Source organism: Neolamprologus brichardi, chromosome 9 (assembly GCF_056152115.1).
Source record: "Neolamprologus brichardi isolate AB-2024 chromosome 9, ASM5615211v1, whole genome shotgun sequence".
Taxonomy (NCBI): Eukaryota; Metazoa; Chordata; class Actinopteri; order Cichliformes; family Cichlidae; genus Neolamprologus; species Neolamprologus brichardi.
In genome coordinates, this window is record NC_142112.1 from 30,922,935 (window position 1) to 30,949,079 (window position 26,145).

The following is a 26,145-nucleotide window of genomic DNA, read 5'->3' on the forward strand; positions in this document are numbered from 1 at the left end:
TAAAAAGTCTGAGAAATCAGAGAGAAACTCTGTGTAAGGCCCAGGTGGACGATAGATGATAACAAGTAAGACTAGGTTCTGAGTTTTACAGCTGGGGTGGACGAGGCTAAGCATCAGGCTTTCAAATGAATTAAAAGTCTGTCTTGGTCTTTTGTTAATTAATAGGCTGGTGTAAAAAATTGCTGCCACACCGCCCCCCTCGACCTGTGCTTCGAGATTTCTGGTAGTTAGAATGACTCGGGGGTGTTGATTCGTTTAAACTAACATAATCATCCTGCTGCAACCAGGTTTCTGTAAGGCAGAATAAATCGATTTGTTGATCAATTATTAAGTCATGTACTAACAGAGACTTGGAGGAGAGAGACCTAATATTTAATAATCCACATTTCACTGTTTTACTCTTTGGTTCAGATGTGGATACTGTATTGTTCTTTCTTTGTAATTGTTTATGTTTAAGTTGTTTATTGCTCGTTTTTAGTTTGTTTTTTGTCTGTTTGGGAGCTGACACAGTCTCTATGGAGATGGGTTTTTTTTTTTTTTGGGGGGGGGGGGGGGGGGGGGTAGCAGGAGGAGAGAAGCTGCAGAGAGGTGTGTAAGACTGCAACTCTGCTTCCTGGTCCCAACTCTGGATAGTCATATTTTGGGGGGTTTAATAAATTTGTCTATATTTCTAGAAATGAGAGCGGCTCCATCCAAAGTGGGATGGATGCAGTCTCTCCAAACAAGACCAGGTTTCCTCCAAAAGGTGTGCCTATTATCTATGAAGCCCACATTGTTTGATGAGTCTGTGTTGTTTCATATTCTTATTTTCTGATTTGATCAGAGAAAATTTAGCCTTTAAATCTTTTTAGGATGCAAGCGCTGACTTTTACAAGCTTCTGATGTTGTTGTGGTCGAGTCAAAAGAAATGGAGCCAATTTCTTTCCAGTGCAGCTATTATTTTACACTTCCAACTCAAGTTCAGGTCTGTTTCTGAGAAGCCCAGTGCGTCTTCGAAAGGAGCCACAAAGGCACTTTATGAACGTGCAAAACCCTTTTCACAACGGCCTGTTGTATGGAACCAGTGGTTCCATAATTCAGCTTCTTTTCATTATAGTAAGTGTGTTCCAGGGAATATCTCAGTCTGTGAAATCCTTTTTATATCCATCTCCTTAGCTGCCTTTCAGCAGTGCACTCTTGAGGATCTTATATTCGCTCCTGGCTGCCCATGTGTGTTTCTGCATGCTGACACTGAGCAACACAGAGACCTCCCGGTCAGATCCATTAATTAGAATCACTTTACTTGATAACAGGTGAAAGTATATTAGCTGTGTACCTGCTTTGAATGTGATCAAATAGTTTTACAGCAGCAGTTTTAGTTTCTTTAGTTTCTGGCAAAGTTATAGTTGCTTTCTGTGGTTTGAAAACTCAAAAGTTTGCTGTTTTTAGGCTATTGGTCGCTTTTTTTTGTTTTTTCTTTTGTAAATCTTGATACATCTTTTTGCTACCCTGTAAGTTGAACTGTCAATGTACATTGTGTTTGGAGCACATTTTGCATCACCACAGGCATTTAAATTGCCACTTAAATAGTGCAGGGATTTTCATTACCACCTTTAAAAGGGAATTTAAACTCTCACATAATCATTTGAACCAAGACAGTCATTTGGCCCTATTTGGCCTGATTGCCTGGCACACTGCTGGCTTGGCCGTGACTTTACATATTGTTTTCTCGAGCTCTGTCCTTGTCTCGCTGCACTTCCAATCTGCCGCCTTTATTGAAATGTATAGCATGGCCCTGCCACGGCCCATTTTCATATAACTGGTAGAGGCAATTTTATTGACTTATTGCGAAAAAGCTGGTGTATTGCGCATCGCACAAGCCTCATCTGTCACCCGCATCCCTGGCAGTTAAAAAGGAATGATTTGTTGTGTTAACTCCCATGGTACTCTACATTGCCCTAAAACAAGATGCTGTTCCCCTTGACAATGAACACTCACTGCCTGAACATAAACAACAGTTTTATTGTGCTCCAGTCTGCGAGCTTCCAAATCAATGCTTTGTAAATCATCCTCAGGAGGCATGCAAACACAGATCCACTATGTGTTGCCAAAACATCTATGGACACACGGGCACATCAATACAGATGGATGAAGAGCACGGGGCCAATGCCGTGTACTGTCAGCCAATAATAATGAGTGCTTCTGTGGCAAAATAGCAGGGATTCTGAAAGATGAAGGGATCGGAGAAGCCATCAACTATCGTTTCAGCTCACTTCTAAACTTGAGCCATCATTAAAGTGTAACAAAAGCATAATACTTTCTGATATTCTGCAACTGCTGAACCTCACCCTTGCTGCCTTATTATATTAGTTTCACTTAATGGGTTTTGTGCCTCCAGAGATGGTAAAATCTAAAAGGAGCAGCAAGCTGTACACAACAGCAGAAAGTGGGACAGATATACAGGTGCAATGTGGGGGGAAAAAAAACTCCTACTCAGCCCTGCCTGTTAAAGTAGCCTGGTTTAGCCTATAGATGTAGTGTTTACAAGTGTGCAGTCTGTTGCATGGCAGAGCCTCAGGGATAAATCTTTGTGCCTCATTATCTCTTCTCTTAATGATAAAGTTAATGTATGTCTTAATGACTGCAGGCTGGGACAATTACTCTGGAGCTTAAACCTATAGCCTACTCATAAAGACTTTGAGTATGTCAAATAACATCAGTGATAACATTTGTGAGCATTTTTTTTTTAGCATGCACTATGTTTGTGGTCTGTAATTGGCATTTTAACATAGGTTTTTTCATCCTTAGAAACTGCAGTGCTTGCAGATGGTGGTAGTGATGCAGAAGGTGAAACTGGGACATCCATAGTCGTGTGAAAAAGTATTTTCTCCTTCCTGATTTCTCTCTTTTTTGCATATTTGTCATATTTGTATCATGTCATCAAACAAATTCTAATATTAGACAAAGATTACAAAGATAAAAACAAATGCAGTTTTCAGTGATGATTTCTTTTATTGAGGGCAAAAAAACTATCTAAACCTACATGGGCCTGTGTGAAAAAGTAATCGCCCCCTAAATTTCACATTATTTTGCTGTGGAGGAAATTTGACTCACTCCTCTTTAGACAATTGTTTTAATTCAGCCACAATGGATGGTTTTCGAGCATGAGTGGCATCTTTAAGGTCATGCCAAATGTCATGATTTGATGGTGTGTTTGCTTTTTTATTAGTTTCGTGATCTGAAACATGTAAGTGTGACATATTTCAAATACTGTAGAAATTTGTTCTATGTAGAAGAAAAAGCTGATTCATTACCTTGCTGCTAATGGTAATGCTAGTCTTTTTTATTAAAACATTTTGATGTGCCAAGTTTTGATATGTTGCACAACACAAAGAAAACTTCTTTCATATTTTTACTGTAATTTAGATTGGGTGATAGCACTCTCATTTCTGATTTGTACATTCGTAGCTAGGAGTATAGAATAGACCGATGGTGCCACATTAAAATAATATAAGAGGAAATTTTTGCAATTAAAATGACTGTGTCACTAAATGATCCAACGTTACCTACCTTTATAGATCCTTTAAAGGTGGTTGCATGTAGGTTGTTGAAGAACAGAAGAATACTACGTTGATATACTACATGAACATTTGGCAGACTGATACTAAACCCATCAGACGGAGTAGCTCACTACCAAAGACAAAGAGGAGGAATTAGCCAAGCTTTGTCCAAAGGTAATAAAAGTCTACCCACCAGCATCTCTTACTGTCACACATTACACGTTTTATCTTTTTTTTATATTATCTGTATGAAAAATTGTGAATGTGTTTTTCCCGGGAGTTACACAATGGACTATTTCTTGGTCTAGCACAGTTCCTAATGTCTGCAGAGTAGATGTATCCCATTAGGTTTAAAAATAGCAGGCCTTGGATCCACTCATACTGATATAGAAGTTTGCTGCATAAATGCCTGCAAACTGCAGGTAAAAGTGATCAACACTTGTCAAAAGGGAACATGTTGGCTTATTTCAGGGATGGTTGCATTCAGCTTCTTTTGATGCACTGCAGAACAAATAGGAAAAAAAGGCAACCCACATCCAAATCATCTATAATTTTCACATTATGAGGTGAATTTTAAAATGGGAATAAATACTGTGGTTTCCATTCGATAAGAACTTTTAGACTTTTATTATTATACACCACTGTGTGCTGACAGACCATGTTGATGCAACTGTTGTATTTGTGTGGTGATGTATTCTCTTTCTCTATAATGTGCTTTCACTTTCTGCTTAATAAAAGTTCCCGTGTGATGCATTGTCTTCGTGGAAAGCGCACACGCACACACACAAACGCACATTGCACTTAGATACAGCTTTCCACTGTTATTTACCAGATGTTTTCTAGTTTTTCTGGCATGTACACGCAGGCTGTGTGTGAAATGTGACACTAATTTGCATGCTGACAACGATTTCCAGTAAGATTACATCCTGCTGATTGATGGCCACGCTGTTGCCCCAGAAACCACCTTGGGTATGTGATATGACTCTCCTGTTATCAGACATTAAAGCATATTCCTGTAGTTAATCTTCCCAAATGGGCGCTCACAGAAAATATCTGGCATCCATGGGCCTTGACTGGGAATGAAAGACGGCCATTTCCAGAGGTAATGTATGAATGCAGTTCATTTCAAAGCAGCAAAAATTACAAAGAAAGAAAGTATCATTATTCAATGATAAAGTGAAGAAACTACAAGATTTTAGTGCGGCTGTATGATGACAGAGAGCAGCGCTTTGTTAAAGTGAATAAGCTCTTTTGATAAATCACTGTGTCTGATGGCTCAAGATGGCGTATGGCTGCATAAAAGAACCCATGGTTTATGCCTCTACAGTCAAACCTGCCAACACACTGCTGTCCAATTATCAGCCCCTATGCATCATACCCAGGTCTACAGAGAAACCCTATTTGCTGTGATAAAACTTGAAAGCCCTCATATATAGACCTGACTTCAGGCCAATCCATACCTTTTTAAAATCCAGCTCGTTTAGCAAATTTCAGGCTTAAATCGAGGCTTTTTGTATCTCTTTTTGATTGATACTAATTGTTATGCATTTCATGTTATATAGAAAGTACTTTGAATTGCACTTGTACTTTAAATGTGCCTTTCCTTAAAAATAAACTTGACTGGACTGCTGATTTTGGGGCCTTATGACCCAAAATGATTGTTAAACCTACAGGAGCAATTATCTGCACCCAACCTCTAGGTAACAGTAACTACAAAATGCACTGGTGAATTTGTGTACTTTTATCTCTGTGCTGTAGAGATAAAATATATTTTGCACTTAGATGTGTGCTAGATTCGCTTACTTGAAACATGCAGGGCAGCTATTAGCACTACATCTGAAGGTATACTTTATGAAATTAATCAAAGAAAGGGGGAAAATATGCTGTAAATTTCAGTGGGCTGTATCTGTCTGATAGATAAATGAACCACACAGGCCAGCCTTAATGGTTGCTAGCATTGCAGAGTAACCAGTTCTAATCATTTAGCGGTCTGATGACAGTTAAAAAGGACCAACGTGTAAATACTGATGGAGCTGCCGAGGATCTTATAAAAAAGGAAAATATGTTTTCATTTTGTGTGGGAAGTGACAGGTGTGTTATTTTCCAGTCAACTCACGGAGTCTACCTTGGAGAAGCGGATGAACCATAAAAAGCAATAATTTGCTCAATCTTCTTTCTAAAGTGTGACTGTCCAGTCATACTTTAGCAACTGCAGGTGGGTATGACAGAAGATAGCAAATGTTAGTAAATATGGTTAACTTTCACTACCAATGATTATAGAATTGTTGAGGCCAAAAGCATAAAATAAACTGACTATATGTGGAGATTCGGGTTATTTGCTGGCACAAACTGGGGCAAAACTAGAGTATCGTAGCCAAATAATGCAGTTATGGTGGATGACTTGAAAGCAAGACCAAAAACTGACAGTATACAGTTTGAACGATTTATTGGCGTGTAATTTTTGTTAATACAGGGCCTTGCAAACAAGAATTTACTAGGGGTCTTGGGGGCACGGCACTGGAGGCCAATTCTGCCAAAAAAAACAAAAAAGTTCTAGTCTGAGTGGTCTGAGGAGACCACTCAGAGGAGACCACTCAGACTAGCACTCTGAGTGGTCTCCTCAATCTGAATTTGATTCAGATCAAATTGGTTTCATATTTGGATCATCCAGAAAAAAAGGCCACAGAAGGAGCAACTGGCTGGAGTTCCTCAGGTAGCAGGAGATTGAGGAGGGTAGACAGACAGGTGAGTCTCACTGGTGAGTATTTAGTAATTCATTTCCAGAGAATGTGCACAAGCTTTGAGAAAATAGGTGAGTCTTACCCGAGGGGAATGAGCCCTTCAGCACTGTTTCTCATCGGACCATCAGTGACCTACTAGTTTAAGGACAAGTTCAAGCTTCCACTCATCACCTTACTTAGGATTTGGCCATTGGCTACGTCCTTGTTACTCTGTCTCTCAGAAATTCTCCCACATTGGCTAAAGGACTTATTCCATAGAACTTCTTCCTAGAAGATAATTTGGCTATCAAAGGACGGTAAATGGTAAAATGGCCTGTATTTGTATAGCACTTTACTTAGGCCCTATGGACCCCAAAGCGCTTTACACTACATTCAGTCATCACACATTGGTGATGGCAAGCTACATTGTAGCCACAGCTACCCTGGGGCACACTGACAGAGGCGAGGCTGCCGGATACTGGCGCAACCGGGCCCTCTGACCACCACCAGTAGGCAACGGGTGAAGTGTCTTGCCCAAGGACACAACGACCAAGACGGTCAGAGCCGGGGCTTGAACCAGCAACCTTCCGATTACAAGATGAACTGCCAACTCTTGAGCCACGATCACCCATGATACCAGCAGGCAGAACCTAGGGTAGGACCTGCCCACCTCCACTTGAGAACAAAACATTAGACAAATTGGAGGAGCTTCTAACCAGCCCAGGGCCACACGATAATACAAACAGGCCTATTCTCTAACAGACAGTAAATTGGGCAAATCAGAAAAGTCTTAATATAGACTTTGAAATTATTGTTTTTGTCACAAGTTAAATACTGAAATGTGCACAAAACACATTCTAACGCTAGGCTAATTAGCTAACTAGCTAGCTTCTTAACATTTTACCCACCAAAATCACAAAACAAATAAGATCTAGTCATCAAATTCTTCATCTGATCCAATTCAGGATAAGTAGTGTTGGAGGTTATAGGCCTGAAAGCAGGGTACATCCTGGACAGATGACCAGCCTATAATTTGTGTTCGCGCACAATTTAAAATCACAAGTTAAGCTAATAAGCAGGTCCATGAAGATGTTGCTGTCAAGTCCTAAAAATCTGGGAGTTTCGCTGGACTAAAGGAGAAAGCCTGAGTAGCTGGTAAGAACCCACACAGTCACTGGAAGAAAATGCAAATTCCACTCTCTTTCCTGTGAACTTATACAACATCATAGTGAAACACTTGAATGGTTTAACAGCAGCAGCAGTAATTAAGAAGGTACTAACGATGATTGTTACTTAATTGCTGCTTTTTGCTCCAATTCATTTCTGAAAGGACTCTGAGTATTCGGTCAAACCTACTGGTTTTTATTAAAATTACAATCAAGGTTAGGTAATGTCCACACTGATGCCTGTAAAAATGCAAATGCACCTTTGTGTTGAGAACATGAGTTATATAAATCAGAGAGGAGAAAACATGGAGAAATTATGCAATTTTATTTAAAAATAATACATGCTGACATTGATTTTTTTCCTTTCTTGTACTTTTACCCAACGCTCCATCCTGTTGAACTGTTCAAGTGTGGGTAGTGAATCCGAAGCCAGCTGCTGTGCTGCGGGAACTCCTCATCCATCCCTGAGCAGGTTAAAGTAATGAATCTGATCCAAGTTCCTGACAAACGCCTGCTGTTCAAGGCAACTGTTTCATTAATATTCAGATGTGCTTACTGGCTCCATCATGTTGTGGAGGGAGGCACAAGTCTCCTTAAGTTGGAAGATAATCATCAGAACTTTTACATTTTCTGTTGTTAACTGGTAGAAGTGACTTTGGGCATCTGTATATTACGTTAGTAGTATTTGAACTACAAAAATATTAAAACCTTTATGTTACCTTTTTCAAGCCTAACACCACGTTATTGCACCATATTTCTTGCTCTGTATTTATGCACCATTTTTCTGGCCTTTGAGTTCATTAGAGATGGTAACGATCTGTTGCCTTGACAGTCCGGGGCAGGGAAGGTCATCACAAAGCTCTTATCTAGATTATGAAGCTCCCCACCAGCGGAGAGGTGAGGCATTTTTCTTTCTCTTTTTTTTTTTTTTTTAGAGAAAGTTGTTTGAGATGCAAATCACTTGATAGTGTGTGGACTGGGATAGTTGCTTCCTGCTGCTCAGTAATGGCCTTCGAATGCAGCTATCTCGAGTTCACTTTTCACTCTTAACCTGTAGCTAAAATAAAATAAAGCCACATTTGAAAGCAAACCTACCTTTACCCAGAACCTCTCCACCCTACCTCCCTTTGAGTTTCACAAAATGATAAACATCAGTTGAAGACAAGCTTATTGTTTCAGTAAAGGTTTCGGTGGTCATCTCATTTACGATTTACGTAGACTTAATTTAGTTTGAGGCTGATATTGCTAATTCTAGTCTTCTTTGAGGCAAGTTCAGTATCTCTCAGGCTGCCATTACAACAGCAAAAAACCACAGTGACAACAGTGTAGAAGATACCATGGTATCACGTAATTAAGTTGATAATGAAACCATCGATTTGTCCTGTGAAGATCTCGGTTAAGTTTATTGTGCTGGATGGCTGCCATCATCAGAATGAAGCTTTGTTTTCTGGACTCACTCCACTGGGGATCCAGGCCAATCAATCCAGGATTTGAGCGCATTCTAATCATTTTTTTGTCTAAAAGGGGTTTTCTGGCTCTTTTCGGAGGCTTGACTTGGAATGCACCCAGTCCCAAAAACAGAGCTATAAATACTGACAAAGACATGTGGAGTTACACTGTAGTTCCTGCATGATATAATGCAGAGGTTATTAAGAAGAATGTCTTGTCTAGTCATAAACGTTTGGGACTTTTCCGGATGTAGCGAAGAACGCCATGCAGAGTCATCTTTGTGCAAAATGAATACAGTAAATATTAAGTGTGTGCAAATTTGTGTATATAAATACCTGTTTGTTGTTTCACTGCAGGAAACCAAGAATCTTTCGAGGAGCTGTGCTTCCATTTTTGGCCTCTGAAACCTCGTACTGGATGTAATCCTTCTATGGTTGGGCAAAAAGGCATAAACAAAAGCCCTCTTTGCTACAGAAGTATTTTCTAACTATTGGACCAGAGTTTTAAGGGATTACTGTTGTTTATTGATCAAAGACAGATCCTGTAGCTGCTGTGCAAACTAGTGTAAAGTTATAAATGATAGTGGTAGTAGCCACATTTCTGGCTTTCACCCTCTTGGCTTGCGGTTGCCTGACATAACCGTATTTGGATAAGATGTTGGTTATCGGCTAGTGCTAGGAACACACTTCTATAGAATGCGTTCATTGCACAGACACAGTTCCCTGGAAATTAGGGCACACTTACATAATTGACATGCTACTACAGTGCCATTCACCAGAAAATAAACTCAGCACAGAATTAACTCCATGTTTTGTTTTTTGTTTTTGTCCGTTTTCTTCTAAAATTCAAAGCTGGTATTTGCACTTAACTATTGAATTATTTTTATCAAATTATAATTATGCAGAAATATGGCAACAGGTAATACTGCAACGTGGAAAGCTCGCAATCTGCATAATGTTACATAAAATTGTGATGACACACAAACAAAATGCATTATTTGGAGTGTTTGTTTGCTGTGGGTTTCATGAAAGTGACCTTTTACCGATTCAAATGTACCGTGGTAAGCTGTGTTGTTTCATTATTTAAAGACTGAGTTCACCGAATTCACAAATGACGATGTTCTCAAAAACCTCAGGTGGGAGGCTATTTATCCACCCGTTGGTGGGGTTAAAAAGGTTCCTAAATCCTAATGTCACCTTGGACACCAAAATTGTTTGTGTAGGCTTTCATTTATCCAGGCTATGGTAGTCTTCAGAGCTTGAATAAAGAAGGCAGCTGAACTTCTTTTGGTTTGTGAAGGCATTTTATAGTGTTCTTCAGTTCCCAGGTATGTAACCCCTAGTGTGGTTTGTCACCTTTGGAGGTGATCCTGAGGGCTGTTGGCCCACTATTGATCGTGTGGTCATCACATGAGCCAAGGTGTGAGAAAATGTACCTCCATCATGACGCGTACTGAGGTCTTCTATTGTGGCAAGATGCCTGGAAAGCGATCCGAAGACTGTATTGTAGGTGGCTGATAGCTGGTGTTACCATCTCTGGTATAAACCGACATAAACGCCGTCTTTGACTCCTCTTTCAACCCATCTCTCTTCTCGGTCCAAATTGGGAACATTGGAAGTGCAGATGCATAGCCAAGTCTTGTCCCTGTTGAGGTGGTTCTTCTATGGTCTTGGCCTTGCTTTAAAGTTGCAAAGTTATTTTCAGCTGCACCCTTACCGACTAGGGGTCACCACAGTAGGTAGCTTGTTGCAGACTTTATGCCAGAAGGTTTACCAAAAGGTATTTGTGGTTTCTTCTGCGACTGAACCAGGGATTTTTCACTTGTTAGAATTGTGTCCCTTGTTTTATTTGTTTGCTTCTTTGTCTTCTGTTTTTGTTTTGTCAGAGCTAGGATGTGGACGCTGAGTCACTGGGGTTTTTCCTGCCTAACCCTAATCATAGATGAACCGGCGTTAGTTTTCTATAACCACGAAACCTTCACTTTTACCAGACTGTAGTTACTATTTGTGGATATCTTATTGTTTAATGTAACTGATTATGTGGAATCTGTTTTTAACTTTCTGATAACACAACAGTATATAAGATTGAAAAGATGCTTTTTGTGCACTGTGCATGTTGCCAGCACTTTGATCCTGCCAGCCATGCACTGTCTCTCTCTACACTGGAGTCAGACGGCAGCAATCAACACTCCAGCAGATTTTCTCTCACCAGCAGAGCTTCCATACAGCTCGCTAGCTTTGGCAGCTGTCTGGTTCGTGGCATTCAACTGCCTTTTTTTGTCAAGCTTTACAGTATAGTAGTAGCACTTAGCCATTCCTGGCCAGCCATTTTCTCTGAGAGTCTTAACATCAGGCAGCTGCTGTCTGCTTCTGCACAGCCAACATTGTTGTTACAGATGTCCTTGGCCGACACACCTGTATGTGATGTACTCTGGCTTGGCCCGCTATGTTTAGCACAGAAATAAACAACATGGTGAATTCAATCTTGCATGTGTGCTGCAGCCAGCTTGGGGGAGGGGGGGGTATTCACGTGTCATGTTTGATACATACTCCCTGATTAAATGTGAACCTATCAACAAGCCATAAAGCACCAATTTATAAGCGCTTGGTGCCAGGAGTTATAAATTTTAAGTTATGAAGGTTATCCTTCAAGCATGCATTTGACAGAACTCCATGGAGCTGTTATGAAGGAAATCAGTAAAAAATGCAGACACAGTAATGAAGCAGCACAGCCTGCAACCTATCTCTGCGTTCTCCCTCTGTCAGCAGTCCAGCTGCTGGCGAGGGAGCCCAAAGCCCCCATTAGGTTGTTTTGACAGCCTTATCCACAGTAATTAATACCAGGCACTTTTAAATGAGATTTACGTGAGACATGCTGTTTGCACTTCCCAGTTGAGGGAACCTGCTCTTGGTGAACTGCTGCTGTGAGTTTAGAACTCTCAGCTTCCCGGTGGATCATCAGTATACAGTATTTAATTCAGTATAGTAAACACTCTGAGTCAAGATTCAGAGGATTTCAGGCTGATATTGATTTATTAAGATCATGAGCTGGAGAACTAATGCTGCCTCCATCTTGAAAGCTGACATTACACATAACTGAAATGGTTTATATATTGTATGTAACTGACAAATGGTGTTGAGAGTAATCCATGAGCTACATGTACGTTATTCAGTTTCTTTTTCTCTTGGTCATCTGCTTCTTTTTTTTTTTCAGCTGCTGGGTCTGCCACATCTCACCCTGGCTCTAGCATCCTTCCTGCCACACCAGCCCTCTTCATCTCCTTCTCTTCATTCACGTTTTAATCTCTTGCGTGATATTTGCTGATTCCAGTAAAAGAAATCAATACGAAACAAATGGCTTTGCTCCATTTCAAGAAGACATTGTAATGTTGTTTAAACTGCCAGTGAAAGAATGGTGCATGTGCTCTTCTCTTTAAGCTTTTTCGTGTTCCTGTTTTCTCATCACATGACATTGAAGCTTCTGTGCAGAGAAGAATTCAATAGTCTGAGTGGTAATTAAGTGGCTATTGACTTTAAATACAGAGCTACACGCACCATGTGTTGCAAATTGTGCTACCTTTATGGTTTTAATAGAGGCATTAGAGCGATCTAAAGCTTTTGTTTTTTTTCTTTTGGGCTTCCTGAAACTTTCTGAAAACTGTTTGTCTTTTATTTTTGAATACCTTTTTAAGCAAGTGACTAACAGGTAATTATCACACAAGGATCCACAATTATCTCCACTGTCCAAAGTCACTGCAATGGAAATACAGTCTGTAGAGGCTGAAATCAGAATGTATTTGAATAAACATTACATAAAACCATTGCATTCTGTCAACATGGGCACATACATTCATGTCAAAAGTACTGGGCGATCTGTGCTAGTGTTCTGAAAATTTTTAACAGACTTGCCAGCACAATAAGTCAATTGTGGAGTCCAAATAATGAATAAACAAAAAAAACCCTAAATATTATTATTATGATTACCATATATCAATATTAAACAGGGAACCTCTATCTCAGAACTAATTCTCACAGCAATTATGGCAAGCAGGTTTCCTTTCTCTCAGAATGACCCAAATTAGTTATTAAAATGTAATGAGTTAATAAAGGTATTCATATTTTATAATTTAAATCTTTAACGCTTGGGTCTCATGTAGATTTCTGTGCATGTTATACCAAGTATACTGTATAAAAAGCTTTTCCTTCCAGTCCAATAACGTGAATGCATATAAGTTTAAAAGCGTATGAAAATCTTATATTTTTATCCCCCATTTCTTTCCTATCCTGTTGATAAGTGCCCTTTAAATTTATTATTCCCTCAGGGTGGGAACCATGTATGTACAGACACAACAGGAGTCATGATATTGTCAGACTAAGTGTATGACATTTTAGTACCATGACCTGCTCTCTCAACACACACACACACACACACACACACACACACACACACACACACACACACCTCCCCGCCTCCTTGTAATTCAGGTCATTACAAGTGACTGTAAGAAGCAATAGGAAGTCTGGCTTTAGGTAAGGGTTACTATAGTAAAAGGGGCAAAAATGTGCGTCATATGACAAAAGCACAGGAAGTTAATCATAAATCCTCACAGGCGTAATTTTGCCTCAGCCATGACCTTTAAGGATTTCAATTTTTGCGGAATGTAATGTATTTGTGACATATAGACGTGGCAAATAAGTGCATGTCGGCGATCGTAATATGTGTCAACCCTACAGTTGATTACAGCTGACCTGGCTTCAGTTTACTCTTAAGGGTATATCTGACAGCGACGATCACCTGCATCTGGCCATCCCATTAAATCTGTGCAGCTTCTGAAACAAACAAAACAACACGGTGTCAGTTTCCCTGTTCCACAGGAAATGGGATTTTCTGTTGCCTCTCTCTCTTCTCGCGCCTCTTCCAAACAGAAAAAAAAAAGAAAAAAAAAAGAGAAAAAAATCTGTGATCTCACTCAAACTTATATTTATTTTTCACCGTATGGTTTGCTGTTTGTGTGTGCGAGGAAGGACAGCTTGGTCAATACAAATATTCATCAGTACACCGAAGAGCCCACGTTGTTTTCCTTCGTTCCCGTTAGGTTGTAAGCCCACCCACTTATTAACTGTCTCACTATGTAAGGGTCTGGCTGGGAAGCGGCGGGGAAGGAGAGCTGACAGAAGCTGTCCAAAAGTCCACATATCCAACCTTTTAGATTCAGGCTCGGAGGGGCGACGGGAGGAAAAATGAAGGAAAAGAGTCTGATTGAGACTGCAAAAATGCAGGGCAACGTGCTGGTAAGGCGGCTTTTTGACTCGTACGTAGTGTATGACGCCGATTTCGTTCCTTTTCCCTCATCGGTTAGTTCTCGTTTTCCCATAGCCTATGCGCTTTGACGCGCGTCGGATGTTTTGGAAATGTATATAATTAATGTCTACCTTTTTTGTGCCCGTTATAACCATGTGAGGTGATTTCTAATAGTTCACGCCCTTTTTTTTAATTTCACGTGTCCTTCCCTGCTTGCAAGTGCAGCCGATCTAATGGAGCCAAGAGGGACATGAATCATAGTTAAAGGAGTTTGAAAGTTTTGTCCTGCTTTTATGGGGCCATTCATAATGACTGCTGAGTTTTGGCTTTGTCTCTTTTGCCTCGTGATGCTTCTGAGGGCAGAGGTAACCTTTTGCCCAAGGAGGGTCCCATTAATATTTTATTGCATCTAAAGCTGTGAGGTGCAGGATATATGACTCTGGCTGTCCTTGTGCAGGGAGCTGAAGGCAGCTATATGATTGTATGTATGAGGAGAGTGAATACTAAGTGTCCTTTGGGGTCTCTTTCGGATATTAAAGGCCACTATCTTGCCTATTAAAGGCTTTTGGGCCTTTAAATTTTTAAATTTGGGAATATTATAGTTCATTCTGCATTATCATATTATTTCATGCCTTATGATCCTTTGCTGATGTCGCTTGAGCGCTTGCTGAAATTCTTATCCAACCAACCAAGGTAAAGAATTATTATTTTTTTGATTCCTCCCCATGATTTCTTCATTTATAGCTGAATAAGCCGAGCTCTGCAAACACTCAAGGCCATTTTGGAAGATGTGGGGCACAGCTGTGTGGAGTCAGGCTTTTCCAAATGGTTCCTTGGCTGAAGATCGTCTTTTTCTGCCCGTGGCCTTAAGTTGTGAGGGGATGTGCTGAGTGTGTTTATCTCTTTGATCCCTGCGTAATGAAAAGTAAACATGGGTGTTTATCATGAGGATTTTGGTCAACTTCCAAATCAGAAATGCGCTTGCACTGAATGAGATGTAAAGTGAAAGTGATTTTAATTTTAGTTGCACGTCTAAAGAGAAAAGAAAAACTGCCTATCAGCATCTCTAAAGCTCACTAATTAACACTTAACTTTGGGGCAAAAACAAGAAGTTGAATTTTACTTGGGAATGAGTGCAAGACTTGGCTCATATATTACCCCCTGAAAACCAGTGGTTTTAGAGTTAGTCTTTCACTAAATGACACAATAAAGAGTCCTGTCAATGGCTGTATTCCTGTCTGATCTACAGGTGGCACTAAAATGACAAGGAGTGCTGCAGTGAGCAAGAAAAATGCAAGAAAACAACCCATAATGGCAACCTTGTAAACATTTTTGTTTGGAAGAAAAGCTTGTTAAAGTTCAGAATTTCACACAGTGTAAGGCAGAAGGCTGTTATTCAGTAGGTATTCCCTATGGGCTATTTTTAAAACCTAGCTTATTTAAAGGAAAGTGCATATCCCAGAAAGGCAGACTATTGTTTTCAGCTACAACTCGAGCATGCTACAGTACCCCTACATGCATCATTTATTCTTCTGAAAGTGGAAAAATATTTCAGGTTTTCCATCAGCATGACCCTTGTAAGTGAATTTAAACATCTCCTGTGTTATCTGAAACCTGCAAGCAGGTCGTTATTGGACGGATTTACATTTAAGCAAATGCTTAATATTTCAATGGTTTTAAATTGACTTTAATTTAACTTTAAAAAAAGAGAACACATACACACCCATATGTAAGAGAGGGCTACACTAAGTTGCTTTTTTCTCGCCTGAGTCCTAACTACTAACTAGCCTTTACTGTGAGCACCAACTCTACATTGACGATTGAAGGACGAGAAACAGCATTGTCTTTTTTATGGCCCAGTGATAGACAACATTTGGATCACAGTTACACTGAATGCTGGGCCCTATCTAGACACTTTATGGCAGATTTCACTAACTTAATCACTGCTGCTGGCTCCACTTCACAATGGCGGCGGCATTTTCACACACAAGTGGAGAGTCCCTCACTTCACACAACAAAACACAATTAAGCCATCATTTTAAATGGGATGGATCTGCTGGCAAACTACTGCCACAGTTCCTGTATTATGCTGGTTTTGTACTTTTATTCAGCTACAAAAAACTTTTTAAATTAAAGTACAGAGCTATGGTAATAAGCTTGAGCCAAAAACCCAGACTTCAGAGTACTCTAAACATTTAGAATCCACAAATTTTTTCTACATGACGTGGTAGGTTTGGCACAAGTTAATTTAAAGGGAGAAGTGATAGGTTTTTTTTCAGACACAGGACAAACTGAGGGTCTGCAGCAAGGCTCAGTATAAGATAAATAATGATTACTTTAAACTGTGAATCATGCAAATAATGAGGTCGGTGTATGTACAAGTAATCCCTGTACAGTACTTGGAAAGCTCGGGATTCAGACTGCTCCAAAACTCTTTTTGCAGTCATTTCAGGCACACAGTTTTGTCTGGAGGACAGAGACCCCTCCCTCCTGTCATTCGAACATTTAGTCTGTTTCAGAAAGTTTTGCCTAAAAGGAACCCAGGACAAACTTTGTGCCTGTGACAAGGTGCAGTGTGAGATAAATAAGGATTATTTTGATCTGTGAATCATGCAAAGCTACTCTAGCACCATAAACAGAGAGGTTGGAAATAAATTGTGCATCACACTGTATCGCATCATGCATTGCTGTTTTTCTGAAGCATTTTCTGAAGTTTTTTACCCATTTCTCGCAGTCCTAATGGCAACAAAGCAGATAATGTACTTTTACTTGACAGGTTTATTATCCCAAGTGATTGCTTCTTGCACAGTAAGCACATACTCATGAGACTGAGACTAACTGTAGTGCCTCAGTGGGAAGTCTTCTCAGTAACTGGGAGAAAACTGCACAGCGTGATTTCTGACCACCAAGCATAATAGTTGGATAGTTGTTGTTGGCCGTTTGGGATTCTGTGTGCAAGCGAAGCACATAGTACTTTAAATGGGTGGCGAGAACCCCCAAGGTGTTGTGCCTGCACAGGAAATTGCAGCTCATCAAGTCTGCATCCAGATGCCTAAAGGGGTAATGACAGTGAAGACGTTACCATGGGATACATCGGCTATTATCTCACCCATTCGCTTGCAGTACAGCGTGTGTGGAGCTCAGTATGCTTGATGTCAGCAAATGTATGAGCTTCTGGCCTAAATGTGACACTGTTCAGAAACCGCTCAGACACTTGTTCTCCAGCTTTCACTCTGTTTATGTCTAATTGTTCTCTGGCATGGCAAACATCCTCCTTCAAGGGCACAGACGGCTCTGTTGTTGAACAACTAATGATTTGTTTCCCTCGGCTGAAATTGGGGGGGGGGGAAGGAAAAGGAATAATGGACTGAGAGATTTTTCCCTAGCAGAGGAGAGGGATTCAAAAGACTAACCAGAAAGAGTCCCTGTTGTCATGGTAATACCTTAGACTGTTTTGAGTTCTCAGTTTAAGTAAACATTGGCGCTCCTCCAGTGAGTGCTTCTGTTGTCTCATTAACTTCAAAGAGCGTGGCTGCGTGATGCAAAGATTCACTTCAGTTCACCTTGACTTTACGTGTATTTTAAGGTGACTGCTGGGGGGTTTGGTTTAATATATCTAAAATATTTTCTTTTGAAAGCACCTGCTAAAGTAAATTTCACTTATTTAGATGTCGTACATCATCCTGAATTTAGTCAACATAACTCTGCAAGTCATATAAGAACTGAGGTTGACTCAGAACTATGATGCAAATTGTAGAATTATAGCCACATATAATGTACAGTAAGATTCTTGTTCTCTGGTGGACAAAGTTTGGGCTGAGAGACATGGTTCAAGGTGACTAAACCTAGCCCTGGCTGCAGAGGTGGCACATGTACAGACTTAATTCAGTTAAATTCAATTCAATTCAAATTACAACAGTTTCCTCAAGGTGCTTTATCTTGTTAGGTAAACACCCTATAATAATACAGCGAAAAGCTGAACAATCAGATGACCCCCTATGGTCAAGCAGTCGGGAATAGTAGGATAAACTCTCTAACAGGAAGAAACCTCCAGCTGAACCAGGCTCAGGGGGGCAGCCATCCATCTGGAAGAGATTAATAACTAATGATTAAATGCAGAGTGGTGTTTAAACACAGTGAGTGAAAAAGGTGAGTGAAGAAGAAACACTCCCCTTTGTCTAGCCCCCAGCAGCCTAGACTTAGACTTATTTATTCCCATAATTATGGGAGGATTCCAGGTCAACTTATCCAGCACTAACAACATGCTTTATGCATGCAAAACGTTTTTAGTCTAATCTTAAAAGTCAAGAGGGTGTCTATCTCACAAATCCAAACTGGAAGCTAGTTCTACAGATGAGGGGCCTGAAAGCTGAAGGCTCTGCCTCCCATTCTACTTTTAAATACTCTAGGAACCACGAGTAAGCCTGGAGTCTGAGAGCAAAGATCTCTGCTGGGATGATACGGCACTATGAGGTCTTTAAGATAAGATATGGGAGCTGATTATTCAAGACCTACTATGTGAGGAGAAGGACTTTAAAATTGGATTCTCAATTTAACAGGGAGCCAATGAAGAGAAGCCAGTGTGGCGGAAATATAATATCTCTCTTTATTCCTCTTAGAATAAGTAATGATGCTTTTGTTAAAAACTCCTCTGGTGAAAGTTGAAGTACTGGTGAAACCTCTGTGAAATGTTGTAAAAAGTATAAAAGTAAAAAGTAACTCTTTGGAGGACTTTGGAAACTGAACCTCATATTATCTTAATACAATAGCAAAACAATATTAATTCAAAGGAATACAAATATTATTTCAGCCTAAATTCTACTTCTAATAAATGTGCTCAGCTTGAACATCTGTTATGTAGAACACAAGCAGAGAAAAACAAAGGGAATTTAAAAACAACTAGCTCTGTTGGCTGTTGCCCGCAGTGTAGATGGGTTACTTTGCCTCCACACATAAACAGAAAAATGAGGTTAAAATGGGATTTGAGAGATGTAGGAACCCTACGATCAGCTGTAGTGGTGCAGCGCGGGGAAAAGAATTGCTAAGAAATGAGTCACATTAATTTCTGTTGTGAGCGGCGCAAGTAGATATTGTGTGCAGGCTGTGTTCAGCTCTGACCCATGTTGCTGGCGCTCTAAGATTCACTGCTCTCAGTGGATTTACCCGGATGAATTCAACATGATCTACGCAGATGTTAGATGAGCTATCGCGTCTGATTTCCTAAATGCTACAAGGTATAAAGCTGGTATAACGGTGGAAGTCAGTGAGTGAATCTAATCAGTATCATCAGCTTAGATTAAAATTAGAGTCTGCTCCTGATGTAACCTAACACTGACCATAGCTTCTCTGCACCAAACATAGTGCAGTGTTGCAAACTAACCACTTTAACACTACTGAATAGATCTGAATAATGAATTCCTTATATTTCCAGTTTATCAAATGTCACTGAGCAGTCCTTATCTTTAATCGTAATCTCTCTTCTTCCTCCCCTGTCCTCTCTTTCCTACATCCCTCCCATTTTCTGGGTGAAGTTATTTCTCATTCTTTTCTCCCCCTGGAAAACACAGCAGCTGTATCTTTCAGCTAGCTGACACATGTTTGGTGATCACAACTGCATACAAACAATTGTGATATTTGAGCTGATAGAAAGTTGCATTTAAATTGAACTGCAACTTAAAAAACATGAAACCCCCCCCCGTGTGCGTTTCTCTTCTAGTAAGATGCTGAAGTACCATGCTGTTAGCTCGGTGATGGATAGATACACCAATAGGATTGTCTTTTATGTGTTACTGTTTCCTACAATTAGGGTCAAATTGGGTCCATTTCCGGATGGTGTGCAGTGATGCAGTGATGTGAAATTAATTCCCTCAAATATCTACAAGCTAAAGTAACGGGCCCGTTATAAAAATGTAGAGTAAAATGAGGAAAATATAATAATTATAATAATATTTGTGTGGAAATGTAGGGAGTAAAAGTTAAAAGTTGTTATATAATTAAATAGTAAAATACAGACCTGACATTTTTATTTAAAGGTATTTAAGTAATGTCCTTTGTTACTTCCCCCCTCTCCCTAGCTGTCTATTTGTCCAAGTAGCTAGTTATTTCATTGTTTTTGTTTTTCTCATTTAGAGGGATGTTGCAACTATAGATTATTGCACATGTAAACAGCTTTGTGGCATACACAGATTTTTTTTGGAAATTTTGTTTCGTTTTTTTTTTAATAACAGTCCAGCTCATACATGTCTCAGGTCTGTGATACTTTGCATTTACGCCTCCAAAATTATGTTTGACTGTGTTGAGCTTCTTCATGTCCTTCAAAAAATACCAGCTAATAAATGAAACTGCTGGATTGATCAGCGAGGATACACGGATTGGTGGCGCCATGAAAACAAGGAAATCGCAATACCCAGTGCATATTTTCCACTGAGCTACTACACAATTACATTTTTCAGCTCTCTGAGTTGTACCGGAAAACCTGGATTCTTTCAGCTGCCCGCTTATTCATGAGGGGTCACCACAGCAGATGGAACTGCATGTTTGATTTGGCAGAGTTTTACACCAGATGCCCTTCCTGATGCAGGCCTTCCAGGGTTTGTGCCTCCTCCTGGTCTCAAACAAGGAATCGTTCTTGTGTTTTGGCAAATGCATGAACTACTACACTTTGGAGGCACCTGGGTTGAACTGAAAACTAACAGCCTTTAATGTCTGCACTAGAGTTGCAGTCTGGACTTCAGGAAGTTTTGTTGCAAGTTTTATGTACCTGCTTTTTAAATAAATAGACATGCAATACCTTCCAATGTGTCATGATTAGGTGGAAGATTTTGATATATAAAGTTGTTTTTTTTTTTGAAAAATCAATATTTAAATCGATACAAAACTCTAAACCTATGTAGAAATGCAAGATACATTCCTTTAGTTAATTGATTTTTTTCTTTTCTTTCTTTTTTTATTTAACTTTGTTGAACTGTAAATGCATATTTTTTCGAATTCAATATCACTTTATTATCATATTGACACAATTCAGCAATATATTACTGAATTATTGTCAAGAAACCCTTTAAAAACTTCCAAATCAATATCTATAAAAGCTCCAGCAAAGCCTGACTCTTGGAGAACATCTGACATTTAAAGATAAGCTTATTCCATCAGACAATGGCAATAAGCTCAATGTACAAACTGTCCCCGTTATTGAAGATCAGCCTAATTTGCTTCCTGTTATGTTTTCCCGGAGCACAGACTGAAAGCAGCTGTTTACTTGTACCTCAAACTGCCTGTTTGGCGTATTCCAGCTGCTCGTGCGCCTTCAGGCTGATGGGTGCATTTTGATTGAGGGGCCAGTGCGCATGATTTGCTGCTCCACTACACAGTTAATGCCTTTTCAATCCGAACTTTATTGCCGGAGGATAACTTGTAGGTGTTATGTCAATAGCTCACTTCACTTGCTTTCATGCCCGGTTGTTTCAAACCACATGAAGAAGAATTGAAATCACAGCGTTGTTTGACCACCTCCGCATGTATGCTGCTTTATTGATTGCTGTGCAATGCCTGCTGCACCCTGCACCGTGATTTTCCAGACATCTGGTATCTGTGCACCTGTTACCCAGTGTCATGTAGTGAGTGAGTCAGCATTTCTATCCCAACTCCGAGGCTTTTAAAAATATCAAGCAGGATTTGGGGAGAAAAAAGGTGTTAGATATTATAGTATGGTGAGGCTGTCTTTAACTGTAATTAATGACTGATTTAATTATCGAATAATTATTATGATTGTTACGATTAATTAACCGTTGTGTAATCTGTAAATTGTCCGTCACCAGCTTGTAAATCCCACCGGTGATGAGTGTAAATTACTCATTGTGCCTAATCTACAGTGGGAAGGCCGATTTATAATGTCATAAAACATCTAATCATAAATACATTCAACGACGTAAAAGCAAAATCCCATCATAAATTGCTGTCAGAAAGCAAAGTTGCAAAATGAAAGTCATTTTATGCTATATGTGCATGCTTGTGGACATATTTATGTACTTGATTGGGGTCAGAAACGCAACAGTCTGGGAGTGAGGGACTTGATTTATAGTGACCTTTACGCAGGCCGCAGTTTGTCAGCGGTGGCGGTGCACAACAGCAGCATTTCATTAAGCATACTGGAATCCGTCATGCTGAGTGTTTTCCCCCTCGGCTACATTTGTTTGTCAAGCAATCAAGCGAAGCTGGCAGATGGCTGGAGTTATCATCTTTTCCAGCATAGCAGATGAAATCCTATGACAAGGGTAGTTAGTTTTATTTTGTCTCTTGTGAAGTCTTCTTGCCTTCAGTGTTTTTGTTTTCTCTTATTTAGTGGTGTCTTCATCGTTTCGAGCTGCTCTTTGGAGAGAAAAGTTAAATAAGCTGAAAAATAATGACTTAATCACTAATCAATACCAGTGATTAACGTCTTGATGCATTCTCAATCATCCAGGAAAATAAATCTCCAAAAGTTGATTCTGTTCATCTGGACGTAGCGTTTTGTGGGAGAAACGTTTCGTCACTCATCCAAGTGACTTCTTCAGTCTCAGCTGACTGCAGGATTCCCCAATCTTATAAACAGTACATTTGCATAATGACTGAAACCAGCCCACTGAAGGAACAATGGGCTGTGAGGTCAGTTCCTTAATCATAATTATGCATATTCTCATGACCATTGATCAACAACCACTGACCAAAACCCACTGATCAATGGCCATGAGTACCATTCACAGAGAGTTGGGAATGGCTGCAATCACAGCATTGTAAGATGGCGAAAGATGTACCCTTAGGCCCCCTCCTCGATTCAGAGATGGTCTTTTCCTTTTCACGTAAATGGCCTCCTTGACTCCACGCTCAAACCAGCGTTCTTCTCTGTCCAGGATGTGTACATCCTCATCCTTGAAAGAGTGTCCACTAGCCTGTAGGTGTAAATAGACTGCAGAGTCCTGGCCTGACGAGGTAGCTCTTCTGTGTTGTGCCATCTGCTTCGCCAGAGGTTGTTTGGTTTCCCCGATGTATAAATCCTATACCAGTGATTAAGGATAAATTTGTCTAACATGAAAATTCTATCTTGAAAAATTCTCTTTCGTGCCTATAATAATGGATTGCATTTATATAGCGCTTTTCAAGGCACCCAAAACGCTAAACAATTCCACTATTCATTCACTCTCACACACTGGTGGAGGCAAGCTACAGTTGCAGCCACAGCTGCCCTGGGACAGACTGACAGAAGCGAGGCTGCCATATTGCGCCATCGGCCCTTCTGGCCAACACCAGTAGGCGGTAGGTGAAGTGTCTTGCCCAAGAACACAACAACCGAGACTGTCCGAGCCGGGGCTCGAACCGGCAATCTTCCGGTTACAAGACGAACTGCCAACTCTTGAGCCACGATCACCCCTAATCGGTTTTGCAACAAAAAAACAGCCATCTTTCTTGTGACCTATTCTGCTCAGCAAACAGTGGCTTTGCTACTGTTCCGTAACAGTATTCAACGAAAAATGTATTTTGGTTTGAAACAGTTTAGTTGTCAGACGAAAATTACTAGTGAAGCCTTCATTTTTACCACTGTCTACCATGCCGCCAACGTAGATGCATCTGTCTATTCTACAGCGTTTTATCTGCATTGGCATTTATTTGAGTCAGTTAGGCTTAAGTACTAGGCCTCGGGCCTAGAGAATAGTGAGTGATGGACTGGCAACCATCAGTTGCTAGGAAAAATGTGTATTCCTCAACCAGTTGGTAAGTTGTTGCTGCAGATTGCTGGCAGTGACTAGGTGATATTGGTTACAAAGAGGTATATGGTGCTGCAATAAAACCTTGCATGCTTTGATCACTAGCAAATTCCCCTGTTCGCCCCTAGTTGGGATGATATTTGGAACATGCCAACATGTCTGAACACACTCTCCATCTACTTGCTAAGCTGTAGTGAAAGTATAAAAGTTGTGATGTAAACTGGGAATAGAGCATATGCCTTTAAAATAAAAGGTGTAAGTGTTTGCAGACAAGTTGCCAACCACTACAACCTGCTGCTGACCAAAGCAATCACAAGGAGTTTTTTGGTGCTTGACCTTCTTGGCAGCTGTTTTCACCACGCTCTTCCAGTGATCATCCACCATGTGGTCATATTCTTCCCTAGCGACCTGTGGTAGCCTCTGGGCCTGTGTGACTGAAGCCCTACAGAAAAACATGAAACTCACAGATCATTTAACTTATTAGTCTGTGATTTTTCTGACCTGTTTCAAAACTCAAAGTGTAAATATATTTGTTTTTGCCAGATCAGCTACCTCTTGCCATTATATTCATTGTCAAGCTAACTAGATTTCAGCTGTGTTAGATTCACGAGAGAGCTTGAGCTTCTCACACACTGAGTCTACACAGGAATTTTAGCATGACCAGTATGTTAGCAGAGCTGTAGGAGCTTGAGTCCTCCATCTGTGTCTACACAGGAGGTATTCTGGCAGATCAGTATTTGAAGGCCATTCAGGTTCTGCTAACTCTCTGAGCTCAACTCAGAATCACTGCAGGCTGCTAAGTGTTACTACAGGACATTTCATGGTGGGATCGCACTGGCCACAATGCCCCTCAACTTAAAGCTATGTGAAGCTACAAGCAGTTAGGTAAGCTCACTCTAAAGACTTGTACTATAAATCTTGCTCCTAGCACCTCTAAGATGTGATATCTCACATAAGAGTGGGAGAGTTTTCCATTTGACATTGTGTCTACACAGGAGCTGTTGCATGAGCAGTGTGTTAGTAGAGCTGCAGGAGCTCCTGTCCTCCATCTGTGTCTACACAGGTGATGTTCAGATATAAAGTGACGCTGTGTGTTGGTCATTCAAGTTTTGGCAGTCCTCGGAGCTTGACACACAATTACTATAGCTACTTATGCAGCTAGTAAACATGTTGACACTCAAAGCTATATTTAAAATGGGCTTGATTTGATTCTAACAAGACAACTTTTAACTGTGACACTGCAATATTGACAAAATAGCACTTGCAGTACTTACCCATTCCTTTTATCGCATTTACTGGTTCTATTGCTGTTTTCAGGATCACATTTTGCCATGATGACACACACTCACAAGGTGAAAACAATACCATCTATGCTTTAGATCGCATTCATGAGCTTATAGTGCAAGCCGTTATGTGGCCAGCAGACAGCAGCGCTGATTAAAATAGAATTGAGATGGAGGACTGAAAAATACAACTGAAACACTTTCTATGTAAGCTGTAACACAGTTAATTTCTCAAAATGTTGAACTCAACCTTTTAAGCTGTGGATTTGGGGGGAAAAAAGTATCATAGTCTGTTTGCTCAATTGAGTTCACAAAGGTGGATCAATAGCTTCTTGTGATATCTTTAGTCCATTTTCCAAGCTGTTGTGTTTCCCAATGTAGCTTGTGTGAACTCTTCTTTAGGAAACTGAACACAGAAACCTTTTCAATGCAGCTTCTGATTATTTTCTCAGATATTAGGTTTTAAAGAGTTACAAAATGAACGTGATGTTCTGAAGTCTTAGGCATTGCCTTTAAATTTTGTTTTTTTTTGTCTGATGAGCTGTCCAAAACCCCCAAAATATTAGGTGTACTAGAAGGGCACCAAGAGAGTGTATCCTAGGTCAAAGCTTTATTTAACAGCTTTCATCATCATCATCATCATCATCATCATCATCATCATCATCATCATTATCATTCATATCCTTCCATTCATTCTTTTTTGCTAATCCTTGTCAAGGTCACCAGAGGGCTGGAGCCTATCCCAGCTACCATAGGGTGAGAGGCGGGGTATACCCTGGATAGGTCACCAGCCTAAAGTAGGGTTAACACAATATAGGATGGAATAATATGCCAAAGAAAATCAATCAGCAAATCATCATCTGATAAACTGTACTAGTAGCAGGGAACATTTAAATAATTAAATAAATAAATTATCGATATCAGTTATTAACAGTCGCCAGCAATTGCAA

The 26,145-nt window shown here is 40.1% G+C and overlaps 1 protein-coding gene across 2 annotated transcripts in view; it reads left to right on the forward strand.

The window, feature by feature from the left end:
* The window catches only part of LOC102784658 (A-type potassium channel modulatory protein DPP6-like), a 252,396-nt gene that overhangs the window by 12,508 nt on the left and 213,743 nt on the right, over positions 1 to 26,145 (forward strand). Inside the window, exon 1 of one of the 2 annotated variants that reach the window (XM_006799206.2) lies at positions 14,016 to 14,165. The exons of the other annotated variant lie outside the window; for it this stretch is intronic. Coding sequence (XP_006799269.2) covers positions 14,115 to 14,165 — 51 coding nt within the window. The 5' untranslated portion in view covers positions 14,016 to 14,114. Of the gene's footprint in view, positions 1 to 14,015; positions 14,166 to 26,145 lie in introns of those variants that run through there. 2 annotated transcript variants of the gene reach the window in all.